Genomic DNA, 22,085 nt, shown 5'->3' with positions numbered 1-22,085 from the left:
TTCCCATTCTGCTTGATTGGCCCTAATCTTACTCTAGTCATTCTTTTATTCCTGATATACCTACAGAAATCCCTAGGGTTTTCCTTGATCCTATCCGCTAAAGACTTCTCATGTCTGCTCCTGGCTCTCCTTAGCTATCTCTTCAGGTCTTTCCTAGCTAACTTGTAACTCTCAAGTGAACTAACTGAGCCTTCACATCTCATCCTAACATAAGCCTTCTTATTCCTCTTGACAAGATTCAACTTCCTTAGCGAGCCACGGCTCCCATGTTCAACAACTTCCTCCCTGCCTGACAGGTACATACTTATCAAGGACATGCAGTAGATGTTCCTTGAATAAGATCCGTTTTTCAATTGTGCCCATCCCCTGCAGTTTCCTTCCCCATCCTATGTATCCTAAATCTTGCCTAGTGGCATTGTAATTGCCTTTCCCCAGGTATAACGTTTGCCCTGCAGTTTATAGCTATTCCATTACTAAAGTAAACATAACCAAATTATTGTCACTATCACCAAAGTGCTCACTCACCTCCAAATCTAACACCTGGCTGGGTTTGAAAGCTTGTGGCTCCAAGTAAACCTGTTGGACTATAACCTTGTATTGTGTGAATTTTAACTTTATCCATCCAAAATGGGTGATGATGTCATCATGTGATTAGACTCTTAAAGTGACAGTCCAATGTAATTATAAAATACACCACAGCAGCCAGGCCAGCCTCTTTGATTTCATGGGCAACACTGACGTTTACTCCCAAAATTCAAAAGTATTTTCATGTTATGCCAGCACTCTGGGAAATGCTGACATTTTGCCATAAGATTACACCGTTCATGGAGCTGCTCATTGTACCGCAGGCAGAACACTGTCTGGGCAAACCTTGCTTTCCTCTGGCTTTGAACATGCTCCTTTTATCAATTCCAATCTCTTCTGTCTATAGTTCATTATTCTAAAACAATGAATTGTGGGTCAAATCCCAGTAGCTGAGAATTTCTACTTGTGAGAATAACTCCTGCTCGATAATTGCCTGTTCACCTGGTCCAACCTCTATCCACCCCACATTTATTGTGAAGAATGACATTGCTGATATTTTAGCTTCAGCACAAATGCTGTAGACGAAGCTACCATCAGGACTGGCCTAGACTATTTTCCTTTGTTCAGCTTGACATTTTGCCTCAACATGGTTGAGATTTTCTTCCAAATGTTTCATCCAGCAACTCAACTGATTGTTTCTAGTTTGGATTTCCTACTTTCTTGGCTTTTGCTGTTTTCATTTGTTCAGACATGATTGTCACTGGGATTTGCTCTAAATAACCTTTACTGATCTACCCAAAGCAAATCTCATCAGAACCAGCTGAAACACAGAGGAACTAATATGAACTCAGATCTCTTTGTTTCGCTCACCACTGACGATCAGCCCTCCAGAAGCCATTTTCACCGAAGCAGTGCTCCTCCTGGAAGGCTCAGGGTTATGAAAGATTGTTTAAAGTTGGGAATATGGTATCGAATAACAGAATGTGAGAGGATTATAATTTTGAGAAGCATTGTGATGAGGTGAGCTTTTCCAGATGCTCAGTCTATCCAGGAGAAAGAGTTGACATTGATACAGGACAGATCAAAGATGGTGAGTGAGAGAGATATCCAGAAAACACTCATTCAATAATGGTCAGGAATTTGAACTGACAGTTGGGAAAAACTAGAGAAAGCCTCTTCCTTTGACAGGTTTGGGAAGCGGTGATATGTTTTTTTTAATTTCAAAAATATACTTTATTCATAAAAATAATTTGATGGTCTGTACAGTTGGTCATGCTATACATACATAAACATTTACATACAGAGATCAGAATTTATCATTTGTATATACAGGTCTGTACGTTATCTATCATATATCCATATATTTAGCTGAGGCGTCAGCAGAGCCCAAAAGACTACGTGGGCCCCCTGTTCTTCTTAGGCAGGCAGCTGTTACACAGTGGTCTTTCCCCACTGCGCCTTGGCAGCAGCTGCCCCAAGCTTCAGCGCGTCCCTCAACACGTAGTTCTGGACCTTAGAATGTGCCAGTCTGCAACACTCAGTCGGGGTCAACTCCTTCAGCTGGAAGATCATCAGGTTTCGGACCGCCCAGAGAGCGTCCTTCACCGAGTTGATGATCCTCCAGGCACAGTTGATGTTCATCTCAGTGTGCGTCCCGGGGAACAGGCCGTAGAACAAGGAATCCAACGTCACGGCGTTGCTCGGGACGAACCTCAACAAACACCACTGTATTCCTTTCCTCTGCATAGGCACAATCCAGAAGGAGGTGGGTGACAGTCTCGTCCCCCCCGCAGCCGCTTCGAGGGCAGCGTGTGGTGAGGCTGAGACTCCGGGCGTGCATAAAGGATCTCACAGGCAGAGCCCTTCTCACCACCAGCCAAGCCATGTCTTGGTGCTTGTTGGAAAGTTCTGGCAATGAGGCATTCTGCCAAATGGTTTTGACAGTCTGCTCAGGGAACTGCTCGATAGGATCCACCCTCTCCTTTTCCCGAAGGGTCCCTAGGACACTACGTGCTGACCACTTCCTGATGGACTTGTGGTCAAAGATGTTTTTCTTCATAAACTTCTCCACGAAGGACAGGTGATATGGAATGGTCCAACTATTCGGAGCGTTCCGCGGCAGCGAGGCCAGGCCCATCCTTCGCAAAAGCGGAGACAGGTAGAACCTCAGTACGTACTGACACTTGGTGTTTGCGTACCGGGGATCCACGCACAGCTTGATGCAGCCACACACAAAGGTGGCCATCAGGGTGAGGGTGGCATTGGGTGTATTTTTTCTCCCATTGCCCAGATCTTTGTACAGCGAGTCCCTTCAGACCTGGTCCATCTTTGATCTCCATATAAACTGGAAGATGGCCCGGGTGACTGCAGCAGCACAGGTTCTGGGAATAGGCCAGACCTGTGCCACATATAACAGCAATGACACCTGTTGACCAGGTTTTTTCCTGCGATGGAGAGCGACCGTAGCTTCCATCTGCCCAGTTTCTGCCTTACTTTGCTTATATACTCCTCCCAAGACTTGGCGCAAGCCCCAGCAGCCCACCTCCGAACCAAAGATGCTCGGTCCTGACGGTGAAGGGGATCAAGGATTGGTCGGCCCAGTTCCCGAAGAGCATGGCCTCGCTCTTGCCTCGGTTTACCTTGGCCCCCGAGGCCCATTCAAACTGGTCACAAATGCACATGCGTCTGCGCACACAGCGGATCCGAGCAGAAAACGGCGACGTCATCCATGTACAGGGAGGCCTTAACTTGCAGGCCCCCGCTGCCAGGAATAGTCACCCCTCTCAGGCTCGCATCCTTTCTGATGGACTCGGCAAATAGCTCTATGCAGCACACAAACAAGGCAGGAGAGAGAGGGCAGCCCTGCCTGACTCCAGATCTGACTGGGAAGCTATCTGATTCCCACCCATTGATTGAGACTGCACTGACAATGTTGGTGTAGAGCAGTCTGATCCAATTGCAGATTCCCTCCCCAAAGCCCATTTTGGAGAGAACATCTCTCATATACCTGAGTGATATCCTATCAAAGGCTTTCTCCTGGTCCAGGCTGATCAGGCAGGTGTCCAACCCTCTGTCCTGCACGTAGGCGATCGTATCCCTGAGGAGTGCGAGACTCTCAGCGATCTTCCTGCCCGGCACAGCACAGGTTTGGTCAGGGTGGATCACCGACCCAGAGCAGACCCGACCCGGTTGGCGATTACCTTTGACAGGATTTTGTAATCCGCATTCAACAGTGTGGTGATTTTACTGTATCATCTGTAAAGAGCTGTGGAATCATAAACTAAGCAAGGGTCTGGGTAAGGGCTTCCACTCTCCCCTCACTGTGGAGCTCATGTCCCTGAGATACTGGGGTGAAATCCTCAGACTACATGGTGAGGAGAGGAATGGGCAATGATAGTAGCAGAACAGAGCATAGATCACTGGATTAATACCAATCACTGCTTTTGGTATGAAGGATCTTAGCTGATTGTGCAAATCCTCCTGTTCCCATTCCACCCTGGATCCTACAGCTAATGTGGAGCAGCTACCTCTTTGCTGGGAGCATATTGAACCCAAAGTTGCACCTCAAAAACAAATATTTGCAATCACAGAAATTACAAACCTTCGCAAAATACTTATTCAGTTTCAGTAAGTAAGACAAACTCCTCAAATGGTGGATCCTTTTCCTCACCATCTCCTATTCCCTGAGGTCTGTTTCTTCCTGCATTTCATGGGGCGAGCTCTCAGCCTATCACAATGGCTGCATCAAATGGAATCAAGTAGCAGTTGAAATGAAGCCACATGAGGCATCACAGTTTCATGAAGGATAGGTGTGGAAACAGAAAAGCCTCCCGCATATCATATGCGTCGAGTTAATCACCAGTAAATGGTGGCTGTTGGACTGGTGTGGGCATCATAGGAGCATGGTTCATGACCTGAGTATATCTGTATATGTACAATGAGATTTACAAAGTGGGTAACTGATAAAGCTGGTGATGTGAGGATTGGGATGGATTTTAAATAAGCAATGACATGGTCATAGAGTCATGCTGCACCGAAACAGACCTTTTGGTCTAACCAGCCCATGCTGAACATAATCCCAAACTAAACTAGTCCCACTTGCCTGCCCCTGCCCCATATCCCTCCAAACCTTTCCTATTCATGTACTTATCCAAATGTCTTTTAAACGCTGTAATTGTACCCACATCTACCACTTCCTCGGGAACCACCTTCTGTGGAAACAATTGGCTCCTTTTTCTTTTTTAAATCTTTCTCCTCTCACCTTAAAAATGTGTCCCCGATTCTTGAAAGTTCTCATACTAGGGAAAAGACAATTACAATTAACTCTATCTACATCCCTCATTATTTTATAAACTTCTATATGGTCATCTGTCATATTCCTGTGCTCCAGTGAAATAAGCCCAGCTTATCCAGCCTTTCTTTAGAAGTCTAACCTTCTATAATCTGCAACATCCTGGTAAATCTCTTTAGATTAGATTAGATTACTTACAGTGTGGAAACAGGCCCTTCGACCCAACAAGTCCACACCGACCAGCCGAAGCGCAACCCACCCATTCCCCTACATATAACCCTTTCCTAACACTACAGCAGTTTAGCATGGCCAATTCACCTAACCTGCACATTCTTTGGACTGTGGGAGAAAAATGGAGCACCCGGAGGAAACCCACGCAGACACGGAGAGAATGTGCAAACTCTACACAGTCAGTCGCTTGAGGCCGGAATTGAACCCAGGTCACTGGCACTGTGAGGCAGCAGTGCTAACCATTGTGCCACCATGCCACCCACAAACTCTTCTGAACTCTCTCCAGCTTAATAATATCCTTCCTATAACTGGGCAACCAGAACGAGACACAGTATTCCAGAAGAGGCCTCACCAATGTTCTGTACAATCTCGACGTGACTTCCCAACTCCTGTACTCAAAATACTGAACAAAGAAGTTCATGGTTATTGTGTCAAACAAACTAGATTAGACTGAGGCATCAGACCAAAAGACAACTAAGCATTACAACAATAAAGTGTACTAGACACACAGAAATGATAGTTCTCCCCATCAATTCCAGAAGAAAGCAGCAGGACCAGTTTACAGAGAAATTAATAAAACACACAGCAAACAGATTTTATCAACAGGAACAGAGAGCACAAAAACAAGAAGTTATGTTAAATCTGTAGAAAAATCAGGCTTGGTCTTGACTGAAGTAATGTATTGGTTCTAATTCTGAGCAGCACTGTTTGGGAAGGATATGAAGTTATTGGGAGGATGCAGAAAATATTCACGAGAATAATTCCAGGGATGAGGAATTTTGGCTCTAGAGAGAGTAGAGAATTTGGGACTGTTGCCCTTGGAGGGGTTTGGACAGAGCAGGGAGGGAGAAACTGGTTTGACTGATGGATGATGGAGAGCTGGAGGGCTGAGATGTCAGGGAATTAGTGAATCGATGGTGACCTGAGGAGAAACCTCTCCATATAGCAAGTAGTCAGGAACTGGAACAACTCTGGCACAGTCAGACTCCATTGCAACATTGAGGAAAGAATTAGATGATTATTGAAAATATAAAGGGTGAAGCAGCGGAGTTGCACGCGATGAAATGCAATTTGAGAAGGTCAGCACACAGACGGCTGGCTGCATGGTCTCATTATGTCCTGATCGAATTCAATGAGAACCAATAGGAGAGAGAATATGTAACCAGACAATAGACAAATTGGGGCTGAAAATGTGTTGCTGGAAAAGCACAGCAGGTCAGGCAGCATCCAAAGGGGCAGGAGAGTTGACGCTTCGGGCATGAGCCCTTCTTCAGGAATCCTGAAGAAGGGCTCATGCCCGAAGCGTCGACTCTCCTGCCCCTTGGATGCTGCCTGACCTGCTGCGCTTTTCCAGCAGCACATTTTCAGCTCTGATCTCCAGCATCTGCAGACCTCACTTTCTCCTAATGGACAAATTGGGATGAGTGATGACGATCATGACAAGGAGCTGGAGGGAGACCAGAATTAGGAGGAGGTTGGAGGAGGGTCAAGGGTGAAAGAGAAAGTGGGAAGAGGCTGCAACCCTGGCTCGTGTCGCCACTTCCAGGGGCGCACCTCCCATTCCAGCAACGCCAACGTCATCGTTGCTTGGGTTCGCGCGCTCAGATTTGAACACTGTCCGGCAACCGCCACTGCGCAGGTCAGAACTACCACTCCCGTGAGGCACCGCGGCCACGTGGACCGCGAAATCCACATTGCTGCCCGTCAGTGCGCAGTCGCGAGTTTGATATGCCGTCTGGGATTTGTAGTTCGGAGTGGTGAGAACCTGGCTTCACCTGCACGGGACTCGCAGCCACTGGAAATCAGGAAGACACTTCCAGAAAATCAGGTTGCTCCAGAAATATTTGTATTGACTGTGAGAGACGTCAATCAGAGAGCCCACCCACTCTGCCCATTGTCTCCTCTTCCTCTTCCAGAGCTGGTTCACTTCCTATAGGGACTGAAAACCAAGTGAGGAGATGGTGAGTGAAGGAGCAGCTTTTATACAAATTGTATCCCATAATATCCACACCAATCTTCAGGCAGTCTGACTATCCTGTGGGTAATCAGGGGTGGAAATGTCCCTTATGCTGTGTGAGAAGATCCAGCTGAGAGAGCTGTTTACCCGGTGCTTTGAGCTGAACTGTGTGACTGGAGCTGTGTGTTGGATATTGAGTGTGTTTATTGGAAGCATTTCCCTCTGATTCCCAGGCTGAGTTTTGTTGATGCCACATTCCTGAATGTGAGAGAGTGAGGTGTCATTATCTGGGACGTGCAGAGGCTCTGAGAAATCTGACTGATTTTCTGTTGTTGAGTTGGGAGCTGGTTATTATCGTGTGAACTGCACTCAGTGTGTGATGGGATCTGGATGTTTCCTATCTTTCCAAATCCCTCCATGATCGCCCAACACCTCTGTAACCACCTCCCCACAAAAAGAAAGATTTGCATTTACAGACATCTCTTTACCAACCCCACATAATTCAAAGTATTCTATAACTAATGAAGTACATCTTAAGTGTGGTCAATGTTGTCATAAAGAAAATATGGCAGCCAAAGTGTGCAGAGGAAGATCCCATCAATAGCGATTTGATTGTGATCAGATCATTTTCTATGCTGTCAATTGAGCGATAATAACTTATGTCGACTTTAAAAAACGATAAAACAGGTGTGTATTCCCAGTGACTAACATGAAGGAATCACATGAAAAAACTTCAGAACTCAATCAAACAAACCCACTGAAAGGAATTTGGCTAAATTATACCAACCAACGTATTGAAATGACTGAAAAAATATCCCCTTCAAATTTAACATGACCAAATACTCCACACCTCTCTCATACTTTCTGTCTTGCTCACTACAGAATCACAGTTTTTGCAGACTCATCCAACATCACCCTCAAATTCTGCAATTGTTTCTCCCTGTTTTGCTGAATTGTTGTTTCAAAAATTGTCAAAAGCCATAATTCTGAATTTCCTAAGAAATTCTGAACCGACTGCCAACAGTGAGGTCACCTCGAGCAATTTCGTTCTTGGCCTCCCCAAGACAAATTTTCAAGAGACTTTTGATTGTCACAGGATATGTTTCTTCAACCAGAGACCATGTTCCCTCCCATATTCTACCTTGCAGGCCACAGAAAGGACACCCTCTTCTTCCCAGTGACTACATTGCAGTCCTTTTGCTCTCCCGTAGACCTGACTGTCTGTCTCTCTCTGTAATTTCAGAAACAGAAAGACTATCCAGTTAACTCTAACTGCTCTTACCTTTGTTTTCAGGTGTGATAACTTTGTATTTTGCTCAAAGTCCGAACGTATCCTGATGGTAACCGGACTCCTTAACCTTTCCCAGGCAGAGTTTTGCAATTTCTTTGTGCCCCTGTTTTGGGGGTATCCTGTTTTTCCTAACATTCTAAAGAAAGTTTAAAACATAATAGTCTTGTCAGCTTTGTATTAGTAATGCAGTCCTGATATGTGCCGCCTTGATAGTGGGGAGAACAGTGGTTTGTAGGAGAGTTCTCTCAGCTCCTCAGGAGGGGGCTGAGTTTGATCATCCACTCAATGTTTTTTTCCTGAAGGCTGTTTAAAATTGTACCTCACTCTCACGTACTGGGCCCAACATGCCTGTAAATGAAGGTATTATTGGAGCTGGTTTCCAGCATTTGCTGTCCTTGTTTTTAACCCCGTATTATTGGGGCTGCCTTCTCCTGTTCCTGATTCTGGATTAGTGGTGCTGGAAGAGCACAGCACTTGAGGCAGCGTCCAAAGTACAGCGAAATCAACGTTTCGGGCAAAAGCCCTTCATCAGGAATAAAGGCAGTGAGCCTGAAGCATGAAGAGATAAGCTAGAGGGGGGTGGGGATAGGGAGAAAGTAGCATAGAGTACAGTGGGTGAGTGGGGAGGGGAAGAAGGTGATAGCTCAGGGAGAAGAGGGTGGAGTGGATAGGTGGAAAAGGAGATAGGCAGGTAGGACAAGTCATGGGGACAGTGCTGAGCTGGAAGTTTGGAACTAGGGTGCAGTGGGGGAAGGGGAAATGAGGAAACTGTTAAAGTCCACATTGATGCCCCGGGGTTGAAGTATTCCGAGGCGGAAGATGAGGCGTTCTTCCTCCAGGCATCTGGTGGTGAGAGAGAGGCGGTGAAGGAGGCCCAGGACCTCCATGTCCTCGGCAGTGTCAGAGGGGGAGTTGAAATGTTGGGCCACGGGGCGGTGTGGTTGATTGGTACGGGTGTCTCAGAGATGTTCCCTAAAGCGCTCTGCTAGGAGGTGCCCAGTCTCCCCAATGTAGAGGAGACCGCATCGGGAGCAATGGATACAATAAATGATATTAGTGGATGTGCAGGTAAAACTTTGATGGATGTGGAGGGCTCCTTTAGGGCCTTGGATAAAGGTGAGGGAGGAGGTGTGGGCGCAGGTTTTATAGTTCCTGCGGTGGCAGGGGAAACTGCCAGGATGGGAGGGTGGGTTGTAGGGGGGCGTGTGGCAGGGGAAAGTGCCAGGATGGGAGGGTGGGTTGCAGGTAGTCACAGAGGGAACGGTCTTTGCGGAAGGCGCAAAGGGGTGGGAGGGAAATATATCCCTGGTGGTGTGGTCTTTTTGGAGGTGGCGGAAATGTCGGCGGATGATTTGGTTTATGTGAAGGTTTGTAGGTTGGAAGGTGAGCACCACCAGGGGCGTTCTGTCCTTGTTACGGTTGGAGGGGTGGGGTCTGAGGGCGGAGGTGCGGGATGTGGACGAGATGCGTTGGAGGGCATCTTTAACCATGTGGGAAGGGAAATTGTGGTCTCTAAAGGAGGAGGCCATCTGGTGTGTTCTATGGTGGAACTGGTCCTCCTGGGAGCAGATACGGCGGAGGAATTGGGAATACGAGATGGCATTTTTGCAAGAGGTAGGGTGGGAAGAGGTGTAATCCAGGTAGCTGTGGGAGTCGGTGGGTTTGTAAAAAATGTCAGTGTCAAGTCGGTCGTCATTAATGGAGATGGAGAGGTCCAGGAAGGGGAGGGAGGTGTCAGAGATTGTCCAGGTGAATTTAAGGTCAAGGTGGAATGTGTTGATGAAGTTGATGAATTGCTCAACCTCCTCGCAGGAGCACGAGGTGGCGCCAATGTAGTCATCAATGTAGCAGAGGAAGAGGTGGGGAGCGGTGCTGGTGTAATTACTGAAGATCGACTGTTCTACGTGGCCAAGAAAGAGACAGGCATAGCTGGGGCCCATACGTGTGCCCATGGCAACCCCTTTGGTCTGGAGGAAGTGGGAGGATTCAAAGGAGAAATTGTTAAGGGTGAGGACCAGTTCGGCCAAATGAATGAGAGTGTCGGTGGAAGGGTACTGTTGGGGACGTCTGGAGAGGGAAAAACAGAGGGCTTGGACGCCCTGGTCATGGCGGATGGAGGTGTAGAGGGATTGGATATCCATGGTGAAGATGAGGCATTGGGGGCCGGGGAAATGGAAGTCTTGGAGGAGCTGGAGGGCGTGGGTGGTGTCTCGAATGTATGCGGGGAGTTCCTGGACTGGGGGGGATAGGACAGTGTCGAGGTTGGTAGAGATGAGTTCAGCGGGGTAGGAGCATGCTGAGACACTGGGTGGTCAGGCTTGTGGATCTTAGGAAGGAGGTAGAACCGGGCAATGCGGGGTTCCCAGACTATGAGGTTGGAAGCTGTGGGTGGGAGATCTCCTGAGGTGATGAGGTTCTGTATGGTCTGGGAGATGATGGTTTGGTGATGGGGGGTGGGGTCATGGTCGAGGGGGCAGTAGGAAGAGGTGACCTCAAGTTGGCATTTGGCTTCAGTGGTGTAGAGGTCAGTGCGCCAGACTACCACTGCGCCCCCTTTATCTACTGGCTTAATGGTGAGGTTGGGATTGGAGCAGAGGGATTGGAGGGCTGCGCGTTGTGAGGGTGAGGTTGGAGTGGGGGAGGGGGGTAGATAGGTTGAGGCGGTTAATGTCCCGGCGGCAGTTGGAAATAAAGAGGTCGAGGGCAGGTAATAGGCCAGCACGGGGTGTCCAGGTGGATGCAGTGTGTTGGAGGTGGGCGAAGGGGTCCTCGAAAGGTGGGCGGGAATCCTGATTGTGAAAGTAAGCTCGGAGGCGGAGGCGACGGAAGAATTGTTCGATGTCACGGCGTGTATTAAATTCATTGATGCGTGGATGGAGGGGGATAAAGGTGAGTCCTTTGCTGAGGACTGAATGTTCGTGCTCATGAGGGGGTGGTCTGGAGGGATGGTGAAAACTCAGCAGGGCTGGGAGCTGGGATCGGTGTGGGTGTGGAGCTGGGAGTGGGGTCGGAGCCAGTACCTGGAGTGGGTGTGATAGTGGGGTGGAGTCATGAGCAGGGGTAGTGTTCCCCTCGGGATTCTGGGGGGGTGGGGATAGTGACAGTGGGGTCTGTGGGGGGCGTGTCAGCAGAATGCAGGTGAGTGGCGCTGCTGGGGGCGGAAGTGGTGGTGACCGCGGCAGTAGGGGTGGCGGAAGTCATTGTTTGTGTGGCATCAGCGATGATGTGAGAGGCGGACGTGATGTCACGTGCGATGCATGAGGAATTGTGAGGGGTGGAAGTGGCTGTGGGAGCGGCCATGATGGGGGCGGAAGTGACATCATCAATCAGCGTGGGGGTGGTAGCTGCATCAGCTGCGTGGCTCATGGTGTTTCCGAGGCCAGGGGAATCTTCTGGAATGTTGAGGAGCGCTGGTTATGGAGGTGGGGCGATAAAAGTTTGTTGTACTTACAGTTTTTGATGTTTGAGATGGAATTGAAATACTGTTTGTTGAGAGTATGAATTCTCCTGAGGATGTAATACAGAGTGGGCCCTTTGCGATTCTGAGAGAGTGTGGCCCCTCAGCTGAGGCAGGGCTGACTGGAGAGAGGTTAGATGCCGGCGCATTGCTGCGAGCGTGGAGTGGAGGACTGGAGAACTGTTGCTGGTGTTTTGAATCTGTAGTCTGTACTGTTTGTCCTGTTCGGGTCCGAACTCTGCTGGTTTAAAGGTGGTCCGGAGTCCATGTGGGATGAGTTGGTTACGGAGGCAGGCACTGAGGAAGCAAATGTGGCTGTGGTAGCGAGTTTGTTTCACGACATGGTTGAAGAGCTTCAGGGCAGAGGAAATGACCTGGGAGTTGCAGTGGGAGAGGGGCTCCCTGAGATTCTTGTAGAGAGAGGAGGAAAACTTCTTCAAGGCAGGCATCCTTGCAAGAGGACTCGCAGTAGGGTTAAAATCAACGAGGTAACTGTTTTGGACTGGTTGTCTACAGTTTTCAACAAGGTGAGGTCGGGTGAAAGAGCTTTGATCTGTGATTTTAAGGGGTGTTTAGCTCTGTTTATTAGCTGTTATTGTTGGTGTTTAGCCTGCATATATTCGTCTGTCCTGCATCCATTCAGCTCAAAGGGGACTGTGAAAGCTTGTTATTTAAAATAGGTCTGTTGGTCTATAATCTGGTGTCGTGTGACTTCTGATTTTGTCCACCCCAGTCCAAGACCTCCACATCTTAAATATTCAAGAACTACCACTACCTTTTGCGAAAGAGAGTTCAAAGACACATGATAATTCTCTCACATGTTTTCAAACAATGTCCTCCAGTTCTGGATTCTCCAACAAGAGAAAACATCCTCTACACATCCACCCTTTCAAGAGTCATCAGGCTTCAATCAAATCACCATTTCTTCTAAAGTCTAGAAGAAACAAGGTCAGTTTGTCCAATATCTTCTCCTAAAAAAACCTGTCCATTCCATTATTGGTCTGGTAATACTTGGTCCTGAACTGCTTCCAAAGTGTTTACATCCTTGCTTAAAGAATGTGATCAGTTGTAGAGTCATAGAGATGTACAGCATAGAAACAGACCTTTCGGTCCAACACATCCATGCCAACCAGATATCCCAATCCAATCTAGTCCCACCTGCCAGCACCCAACCCATATCCCTCCAAACCTTTCCTATTCATATACCCATCCAAAGACCTCTTAAATATTGCAATTGTACCAGCCTCCACCACTTCCTCTGGCAGCTCATTCCATACACGTATCACCCTCTGTGTGAAAAAGTTGCCCCGTAGGTCTCTTTTATATCTTTCCCCTCTCACCCTAAACCTATGCCCTCTAGTTCTGGACTCCCTGACCCCAGGGAAAAGTCTTTTCCCTATTCACCCTATCCATGCCCCTCATACTTTTGTAAACCTCTATAAGGTCACCCCTCAGCCTTTGACACTCTCCGGAAAACAGTCCCAGCCTGTTCAGCCTTTCTCTATTGCTCAAATCCTCCAACACTGGCAACATTTTGTAAATCTTTTCTGAATCCTTTCAAGTTTTACAACATCCTTACGATAGGAAGGAGACTAAAACTGCATGCAATATTCCAACAGTGGCCTAACCAATGTCCTGTACAGCCGCAACATGACCTCCCAACTCCTGTACCCAATACTCTGACCAATAAAGGAAAGTATACCAAACGCCTTCCTCACTAGCCTATCTAACTGCGACTCCACTTTCAAGGAGTGAATAACCTGCACTCCAAGTTCTCTTTGTTTAGCAACACTCCCTCGGACCTTACCATTAAGTGTATAAGTCCTGCTAAGATTTGCTTTCCCAAAATGCAGCATCTCGCATTTATCTGAATTAAACTCCATCTGCCACTTCTCAGCTCATTGGCCCATCTGGTCAAGATCCTGTTGTAATTGGAGGTATCCCTCTTTGCTGTCCACTACACCTCCAATTTTGGTCTCATCTGCAAACCTACTAACTGTACCTCTTATGTAGAGGACAGCAGATGTGATTTTATCAGTGTGCTGGTTATGTATAACTGAAGCATACCCTCCCTACTTTTGCGTTCATTTCCCATCATGGTGAATGATAATGGTCTATTACAAATTACTCGATGTGCCTGCAGAGGACCATTTTGCATTTCATGCATGAAGCAACCCAGCGCCCTCTATCTCAGAGCTCTGCAATCTGTCAACATTTTGATGATAATATGCTTATTTTTTTGCTTCATCCTGCCAAAATACATCTTTGGTAGTGGTGGGTGTGATAGTTTTCCTTGTTGACCTGAAGCCATAAGACTTCATGGACTCAATATTGAGGACTTCCCCAACTGCTTGTTAAATGGGACGTATCCAGGGATGGTGACGGAGGAATGTAGGATGTTTCCAGATTGATCTGAGTATCTCTGCTACTTGACGAGTCTGTGAGCAACTCTCCTTCACTTAAGGACTTGTCTTCAGATCTTGGAAGGAGAGATGTAACAGATTTCTTGGAACTGAGATCAGGTTCATCTTCATATTCTGACAGATTATCCAAACTTCTGTCTGATTTTCCTCTTATTATTGGGCTTTGTAGTGATTGTTTAACATTGTTTGTTCAGTCACTTCAGGGAGCAGTGCTGGGTCAACCAGGTTCTGTTGAACCGGAGTTGCATGAAGATGAGACCAGGTGGTTTGTTGTAGGTTTCCTTCGCTGAAGGATAATATTTGGGTTTTTAGGACAAGCTGGAAGTTCTCATGTTTTTGCTCTGAATATATTCAGCAAATTCCAAAATTTCTTCAATTCACCTTCACATGGAATGGTTGAGGCAGACAGCAGAGATGCCTTTCAGGGGGAAAGTAGAGATAAGCACATGAAGGGAAAAGGGTCAGAAGGGTATGCTGGAAGGGTGCAGGGTGGCTCGTGTGAAGCAGTACAATGGCATTGACCAAACTGAACTGAGATTGTCACTCAGGGAATTGGAAAAAATTATGTTTCCTTTTACTGTTTTACAGAAGGATTGCACCGTACTATGCTGGAGAGTATACAGAAGATAGACACCACAGTAAATCCTAACCCTCACCCAAAGAAACAGCTGCGCAACTATGAGAAGACGTCCTGTCCCTTGACAGCACTGCTGAACACAGAGAAGTTTATGCAGTGAAACCGTCACCTGGAAATTGGTTAGGTAAGGGGAGCTTTGACATATCATCAGTCTGGAAGTGGTTAATGGTGTATAGCCTTCCATTACAATCAGCCTTTCTGAAGGTTCAGCAGTGGGTGATCAGTCAGGGTGAGGCTGGGAAGAAGTATGAATGGACTCCGTGTGGTGAAAGCTTCAATCATTCGTCGAGCCTGAGGCTCCACAGGTTCATAACATCTCGTGACAACCAAGTTGCACTGTTAACGCAAAGACACATCCATGGAAGAGAAACCATTCAAGTGTGCAGTTTGTGCTAAATCTTTTGTGACTTCTACAAGGCTCCTGGCACACCAGATGATTCACACGGGGGAGAAACCCTTCAGGTGTGAGGTTTGTGAGAAGGCTTTCACCTCTTCTTCCCAACTGCTGAGGCACCAGAGAATGCACACAGGGCAGAAACCATTCACATGTGAGGTGTGTGATAAATCATTCTCGATCTTATCAAACCTACGGGTACACCAACGGATTCACACAGGAGAGAAACCATTCACATGTATGGTGTGTGACAAATCATTCTTAGACTTATCAAACCTCCGCAAACACCAACGCATTCACACAGGAGAGAAGCCATTCACATGTGAGGTGTGTGACAGATCATTTTCATCATCATCACACCTCCATGGACACCAACGCATTCACACAGGAGAGAAACTGTTCACTTGTGAGGTGTGTCAGAAGTCATTCTCAGACTCATCAAGCCTCTGCAGACACCAACGCACTCACACTGGGGAGAAGCCATTCGTGTGCAAGGTGTGTAACAAGTCATTCTCAGATTCATCAAACCTTCGCGGACATCAACGCATTCACACAGGAGAGAAACCGTTCACCTGTGAAGTGTGTGACAAATTGTTCTCCACACTATCACAGCTCCTTGTCCATCAACGTGTCCACACTGGGGAGAAACCATTCACGTGCAAGGTGTGTGACAGGACTTTCTCAAGGTCATCGAACCTCCTAGTCCATCAGAGGTTGCACACAGGGAAAAAGCCATTCAAGTGCGAAGTGTGTGATAAATTATTCTCAACGTCTTCACTCCTCCTTGTGCACCACCGCATTCACACGGGGGAGAAACCATTCTCATGCAAAGTGTGTGACAAATCGTTCTCAGAGTCATCAAACCTCCGTGTACACCAACGCATTCACACGGGGGAGAAGCCATATAGGTGCGATGTGTGTGGCAAATCATTCTCAACGTCATCAACCCTTCGCCTCCACCAACGCATTCACACAGGGGAAAAACCATTCACATGCGAGGTATGTGACAAATCATTCTCAAGGTCATCAAATCTCCTGCTTCATTGGAGAATTCACACAAGAGAGTAACCATTCAAGTGTTTGTAACAAAACTTTTCTAACATCTTCAAATCTCCTGGGACATGCAGGAGATGCACAAAGTGCTCTTCAGTTACATTTGTTGTGGCAAGGCTCTCAGATAATTAAACAATCCTTTACTCAAACGGGGAGAAAATCTGTCAATCTGAGTTGAGTAATAAAGGGTTCATACAGTTGTTGGACCTCATGGTACATCATCAAAACTTGCCAAGTTCTTGTCAATCTGTAATTGAAACGGTAACAATATTCCTATCAATCTGGGGTTTAAAGGTTCAATTGACCACAGCCACAACTGATTTTTGGTGTCAGAATTCCAGAATCCCAGTCACTTTTTTTGTGAAGACCTATTTGCTTACATCACCTCTGAACAACCTTGTTCTAATTTTAATGCTGTGCCCCTTCTTCCAAGTTTAAATTAAAGTTCTGAGAGGGATTTTGAATCATTTTGAAATGCTTTTGTGTTTTGATACAAGCTGAATATTGTTCTGCTTGCCTGCTGTTCTTGCATTAACAACTTCACAGCTAGAGAAGTTACCATTGTCAAGGAGGGTCTGCCTACTGAGTCAGTATGGTGGAAATTAGTACATTAATATGTTGGAAATAACAGTAAAGGAGCAGTCACCACATTAGGGGTTTACTACAGGCCCCCCAATAGCAGCAGGGAGATTGAAGAAAGCATAGGTAGGCAGATTTGGAAAAGTGTGAATGTAGTAGGGTTGTTGTAATGGGTGACTTTAACTTTCCCAATATTGATTGGAACCTCCTTCGAGCAGATGGTTTGGAAGTAGATGTTTTTGTAAGGTGTGTTCAGGAGGGTTTCCTAACTCAGTGCATTGACAGGCCAACGAGGGGAAAGGCCATTTTGGATTTGGTGCTCGGCAATGAGCCGGGGCAGGTGTCAGATCTTGCGGTGGGAGAGCATTTTGGTGTTAGTGACCACAACTGCCTCACGTTCTACACAGCTCTGGAGAAGGAGAGAAGCAGGCACAATGGGAGGATATTTAATTGGGATGCTACCAGACGTGAGTTGGGAAGCATGGACTGGGAGCAATTGTACCATGGAAAGGGCACTATAGACATGTGTAGACTGTTTAAGGAACAGTTGTTGAGAGTGATACATAAATGCGTTCCTCTGAGACAGGCAAGAAGGGGTAAGATAAAGGAACCTTGGATGACGAGAGCGGAGGGGCTTCTTGTCAAAAGAAAGAAGGCAGCTTACGTAAGGTGGAGGAAGCAAGGGTCTTGCTCAGCTCTAGAGGATTACAGGCAGGCGAGGAAGGAGCTCACAAATGGTCTGAGGAGAGCCAGGAGGGGGCATGAAAAAGGCTTGGCAGGAAGGATTAGGGAGAATCCAAAGGCATTTTACACGTCTGTGAGGAATAAGAGAATGATCGAAGAAAGAGTAGGGCCGATCAGGGATAACATAGGGAACTTGTGTATAGAGTCTGAGGAGGTAGGGGAAGCCCTAAATGAGATTTTTGTTTCTGTCTTTAGAAAAGAAAAGGACCTTGTAGTGAATGAAACCATTGAGGAGTAGGTAAGCATGCTGGAACGGATAGAGATTGAGGAAGCTATGTGCTGAAAATTTTTATAAACATTAAGATTGATAAGTCGCCAGGGCCAGACCAGATTTATCCTCAGCTACTTTGAGAAGCGAGAAATGTGATTGCTTCGCCGCTTGCGAAGATCTTTGCATCCTCGCTCTCCACCGGAGTTGTACCTGAGGACTGGAGGGAGGCAAATGTAATTCCTCTCTTCAAGAAAGGAAATAGGGAAATCCACGCCAATTACAGACCAGTCAGTCTCACGTCTGTCGTCTTCAAGGTGTTAGAAAGGATTCTGAGGGATAGGATTTATGACCATCTGGAACAGCATGGCTTGATTAAATGCAGTCAGCATGGCTTTGTGAGGGGCAGGTCATGCCTTATGAATCTTATTGAGTTCTTTGAGGATGTTACTGGACAAGTTGATGAGGGTCGAGCAGTGGATATGATATATATGGACTTCAGCAAGGCATTTGATAAGGTTCCCCATGGTAGACTTGTTCAGAAGGTCAGGAGGAATGGGATACATGGAAATTTAGCAGTCTGGATACAGAATTGGCTGGTCGACAGAAGACAGCGAGTGGCAGAGGAAGGAAAGTATTCTGCCTTGAAGCCAGTGGTGAGTGGTGTTTTACAGAGCTCTGTTCTTGGGCCTCTACTCTTTGTAATTTTTATTAATGACTTGGATGAGGAAATTGAAGGATGGGTTAGCAAGTTTGCAGACGACACAAAGGTTGGAGGTGTCGTTGACAGTATAGAGGACTGTTGTAGGCTGCATTGTGACATTGACAGGATGCAGAGATGGATAGAGAGGTGGCAGATGGAGTTCAACCTGGATAAATGCAAAGTGATGCATTTTGGAAGGTCGAACTTGAAAGCTGAGTACAGGATTAAAGCCAGGATTGTTGGCAGTGTGGAGGAATAGTGGGATCTTGGTGTGCAGGTACATAGATCCCTTAAAATTGCCACCCAAGTGGACAGGGTTGTTAAGAAGGCATATAGTGTTTTGGCTTTCATTAACAGGGAGATTGAGTTTAAGAGCCGTGCGATCTTGTTGCAGCTCTATAACACTTTGGTTAGACTGCACTTGGAATACTGTGTCCAGTTCTGGTCACCCTATTATAGGAAAGATGTGGTTGCTTTGGAGAGGATTCAGAGAACGTTTACCAGGATGCTGCCTGGAATGGAGGGCCTACCTTATGAAGAGAGGTTGACTGAGCTTGGACTTTTTTCATTGGAAAAAAGAAGGAAGAGAGGGGACCTAATTGAAGTGTACAAGATAATGAGAGGCATAGGTGGAGTTGATAGCCAGAGACTTTTTCCCAAGGCAAAAATTGTTAACACGAGGGGTCATACTTTCCGCCAAACGGCTTAAAACTATAGAGGGGATGTCAGAAGCGGGTTCTTTACACAGAGAGTTGTGGGAGCATGGAATGCGTTGCCAGCAGCAGTTGTGGAAGCGAGGTCATTGGAGACATTTAAGAAACTGCTGGACATGCATATGGTCACAGAAATTTGAGGGTTCGTACATTAGATTTACCTTACGTGAGGATCAATGGTCAGCACAACATCGTGGGCTGAAGGGCCTGTTCTGTGCTGTACTGTTCTATGTTCTAACTTAAGAACCAGGTGCAGGAATAGGCTATCTGGCCCTTTGAGCCCACTCCCCAATTCAATAAGATCATGGCTGATCTTCTCTATATACTTATAATCAATAATAAATCACAATTTTTCATCATCCATCAACATGGTGTGTTCCTATTCATGAATGATTCAGGATCATACGTAACAGTTTTGCACATAATAAATTGGTCAATGTCATTCTGGGCTGGGATATTTTTGCTACTGAGCATTGCACTCGCTGATGTGATCCTTCATCTTATTTCTCACATTTGGCCAGTAGATCATATCTCTTACCTTCTTCAGACTAGACTCGATTCCTTGATAGTTTGTGGGGAATATTCTGGTATCAGCAGAGATGTCACAGTTGTCGAAGACTCATCCTTAGGTGTTAAAAGGCTGGCAGGTTGGATGGAATGTTGAATCTCCACATTGATGTCAGCTGTGGATGAGAGTACCTTCTCAGGTGGGAGAATTGTTCCACGTTTTAGAAGATTTATCCATTGATCGTAATGGAAGAAAGGACTGGAACTTGACTTGTGACAGGTTGCTTCAGGATTTGAGAGATTTTTGAGAGTAAGGCTGCGACCAATTCTTCTGTATACTTCTGCACAAGTGTTAAGCGAGGCTTGATGACTCTCTTCTGAGAGATTAGAGATGGCATTGTCGTCCATAGACTGAGGTTTCAAAAGCGAGGTTTGAGTCATCTCAGAGTACAGTATATCCAAAAATGTAGTTTTTTTTAAGAACGGTCACTGTTGGAAACATATGATTTGTGCAGAGCAAGCTTCCATTACAGCAATGTAATAATGACCAGACAGTCTGTTTTATGCTGGTGCTTATTGGGCAATTTTAAAAGGATCCTGTAACTTTTGAAGGGCAGCACGGTGGCACAGTGGTTAGCACTGCTGCCTCACAGCGCCAGGGACCTGGGTTCAATTCCCGACTCAGGCGACTGACTGTGTGGAGTTTGCACGTTCTCCCCGTGTCTGCATGGGTTTCCTCCGGGTGCTCCGGTTTCCTCCCACAGTCCAAAGATGTGCTGGTCAGGTGAATTGGCCATGCTAAATTGCCCGTAGTGTTAGGTAAGTGGTAAATATAGGGGGTCTGGGTGGGTTGCGCTTCGGCGGGTCGGTGTGGACTTGTTGGGCCGAAGGGCCTGTTTCCACATTGTAAGTAATCTAATCTTTTAAAAACACTAAATACACAGTTGAACACCCTGCGCTGCATTTCTTTAATCTGCAGATTCTGAGTTTTTACAGGAATCAGTACAATAACAATGAGTCTGGGAAGTGTGTCCCACGGTCAGCATTGCAGTGAAGTAGCCTGGAAGGGTGTCCCACACTCAGCATTGCAGTAAAGCAGCCTGGGAAAGGTGTCCCACGGTCAGCATTGCAGTGAAGCAGCTGCAGAAGGATGAGGGATTGTCATACAAATGTTCCTTTACAAAGTAAGTCTGAGAAAGTTCCAGTGGTTTTGTCATGGTTCATCCCAAGCAGCTCCGTGGTGAAGGGGTCTACTGTAATGTGTTCCCTGGGCCACACATCAAGACAAACACTGAATGCCTCTGGAGGACCATCAACTTAGTGAAAGATGCTCTCTGGTCTGCCCAAAACGTGTTGGTCTTCTCAAATAAGGAATTGACCGCAATCCAATGTTGCAGACTGGCACGTTCCAAGGTCCAGCACTGAAGCTTGAGGCAGCTGCTGCCAAGGTGCAGTAGCGAAAGACCATTATCTGAAGCATTTCTGCTGAAGAGGGGGCCCTTTCAGTTATCGGGACCTCCTAGTGCCTCAATGCACGTAAATATAATCTTGTTTATGTAAGAAATGTCCTTGGTTTGTTTGAATTGAGTAAACTCCAGTGTTTGTTTCCTTGATATTCTACTGTACAGAAACAAACTGCATTTGTGACTGTATATGTACACAAAGATATTTTTGCAATAAAGTAAAGCAGTCTGGGAAGAGTCTTTTGTCTGATGGTAAGAAGCACACAACCTGTGAGATCCTAGTGTTGCAGACCGACACATTCCAATCACAAATAAAAACAGAATTTGCTGGAAAAGCTCAGCATGTCTGGCAGCATTTGTGAAGGGAAATCGGAGTTAACGTTTTGGGTCTGGTGACCCTTCCTCGGAGCAGTTTTTTTTTGCCAGGTATGAACCTCAGCACACGGAGTACAGTTAGTACAGAGGAAGATTGGGCGAGGAGGGGGCAGAGAAGTTGAGGTGACCCGTGTCACAACAACAATTCTCAATGAACAGATAAGTGAAGGTAAAAGAGAGGGATCCAGTCGAAGGGGAAATGTTGGAGCTCAGTGAAAGGGTCTGTGGGATAGGGACAGGACTCTTGTCCAAAGAAATGGGCATGGAGGCAAAGATGACTGAAGGAGAGTTTGATGTCATGTCGTGCCCGAGATTCATTAATGCAGAGGGATAAAGCTGAGAACTTTGCTGAGTACAGAACGTTCAGTGGAAAGGATAGTGAATAGTTGACAGGAAATGGGATTGACTGCTCAAAGTCACCTCCATTTCCCAGGTCACTTTACCAAGTCTCAGAAAACTCACTTTGTTCCAGAAATATTTGGATTGGTAGGGTGAGAGGGGAAAGATATAAAAGATACCTAAGGGGCAACTTGT

General features: G+C 46.5%; 1 protein-coding gene across 3 annotated transcripts in view; it reads left to right on the top strand.

Annotated features, from left to right (window-relative positions):
- LOC132832517 (zinc finger protein 271-like) overlaps positions 1-21,413 on the top strand; it is a 58,322-nt gene extending 36,909 nt beyond the window's left edge. Inside the window, exons 1-3 of one of the 3 annotated variants that reach the window (XM_060850591.1) lie at positions 6,983-7,008; positions 12,595-12,700; positions 14,764-21,413. In XM_060850591.1, coding sequence (XP_060706574.1) covers positions 15,171-16,274 — 1,104 coding nt within the window. In that variant the 5' untranslated portion in view covers positions 6,983-7,008; positions 12,595-12,700; positions 14,764-15,170 and the 3' untranslated portion in view covers positions 16,275-21,413. Of the gene's footprint in view, positions 1-6,982; positions 7,009-12,594; positions 12,701-14,763 lie in introns of those variants that run through there. The other 2 variants (XM_060850592.1, XM_060850593.1) reach the window with 2 other exon arrangements.
- Positions 21,414-22,085: the final 672 nt, after the last annotated feature.

This window comes from Hemiscyllium ocellatum, chromosome 35 (genome assembly GCF_020745735.1).
Source record: "Hemiscyllium ocellatum isolate sHemOce1 chromosome 35, sHemOce1.pat.X.cur, whole genome shotgun sequence".
Lineage (NCBI taxonomy): Eukaryota > Metazoa > Chordata > Chondrichthyes > Orectolobiformes > Hemiscylliidae > Hemiscyllium > Hemiscyllium ocellatum.
This window is presented reverse-complemented; position numbering and strand designations above follow the sequence as displayed.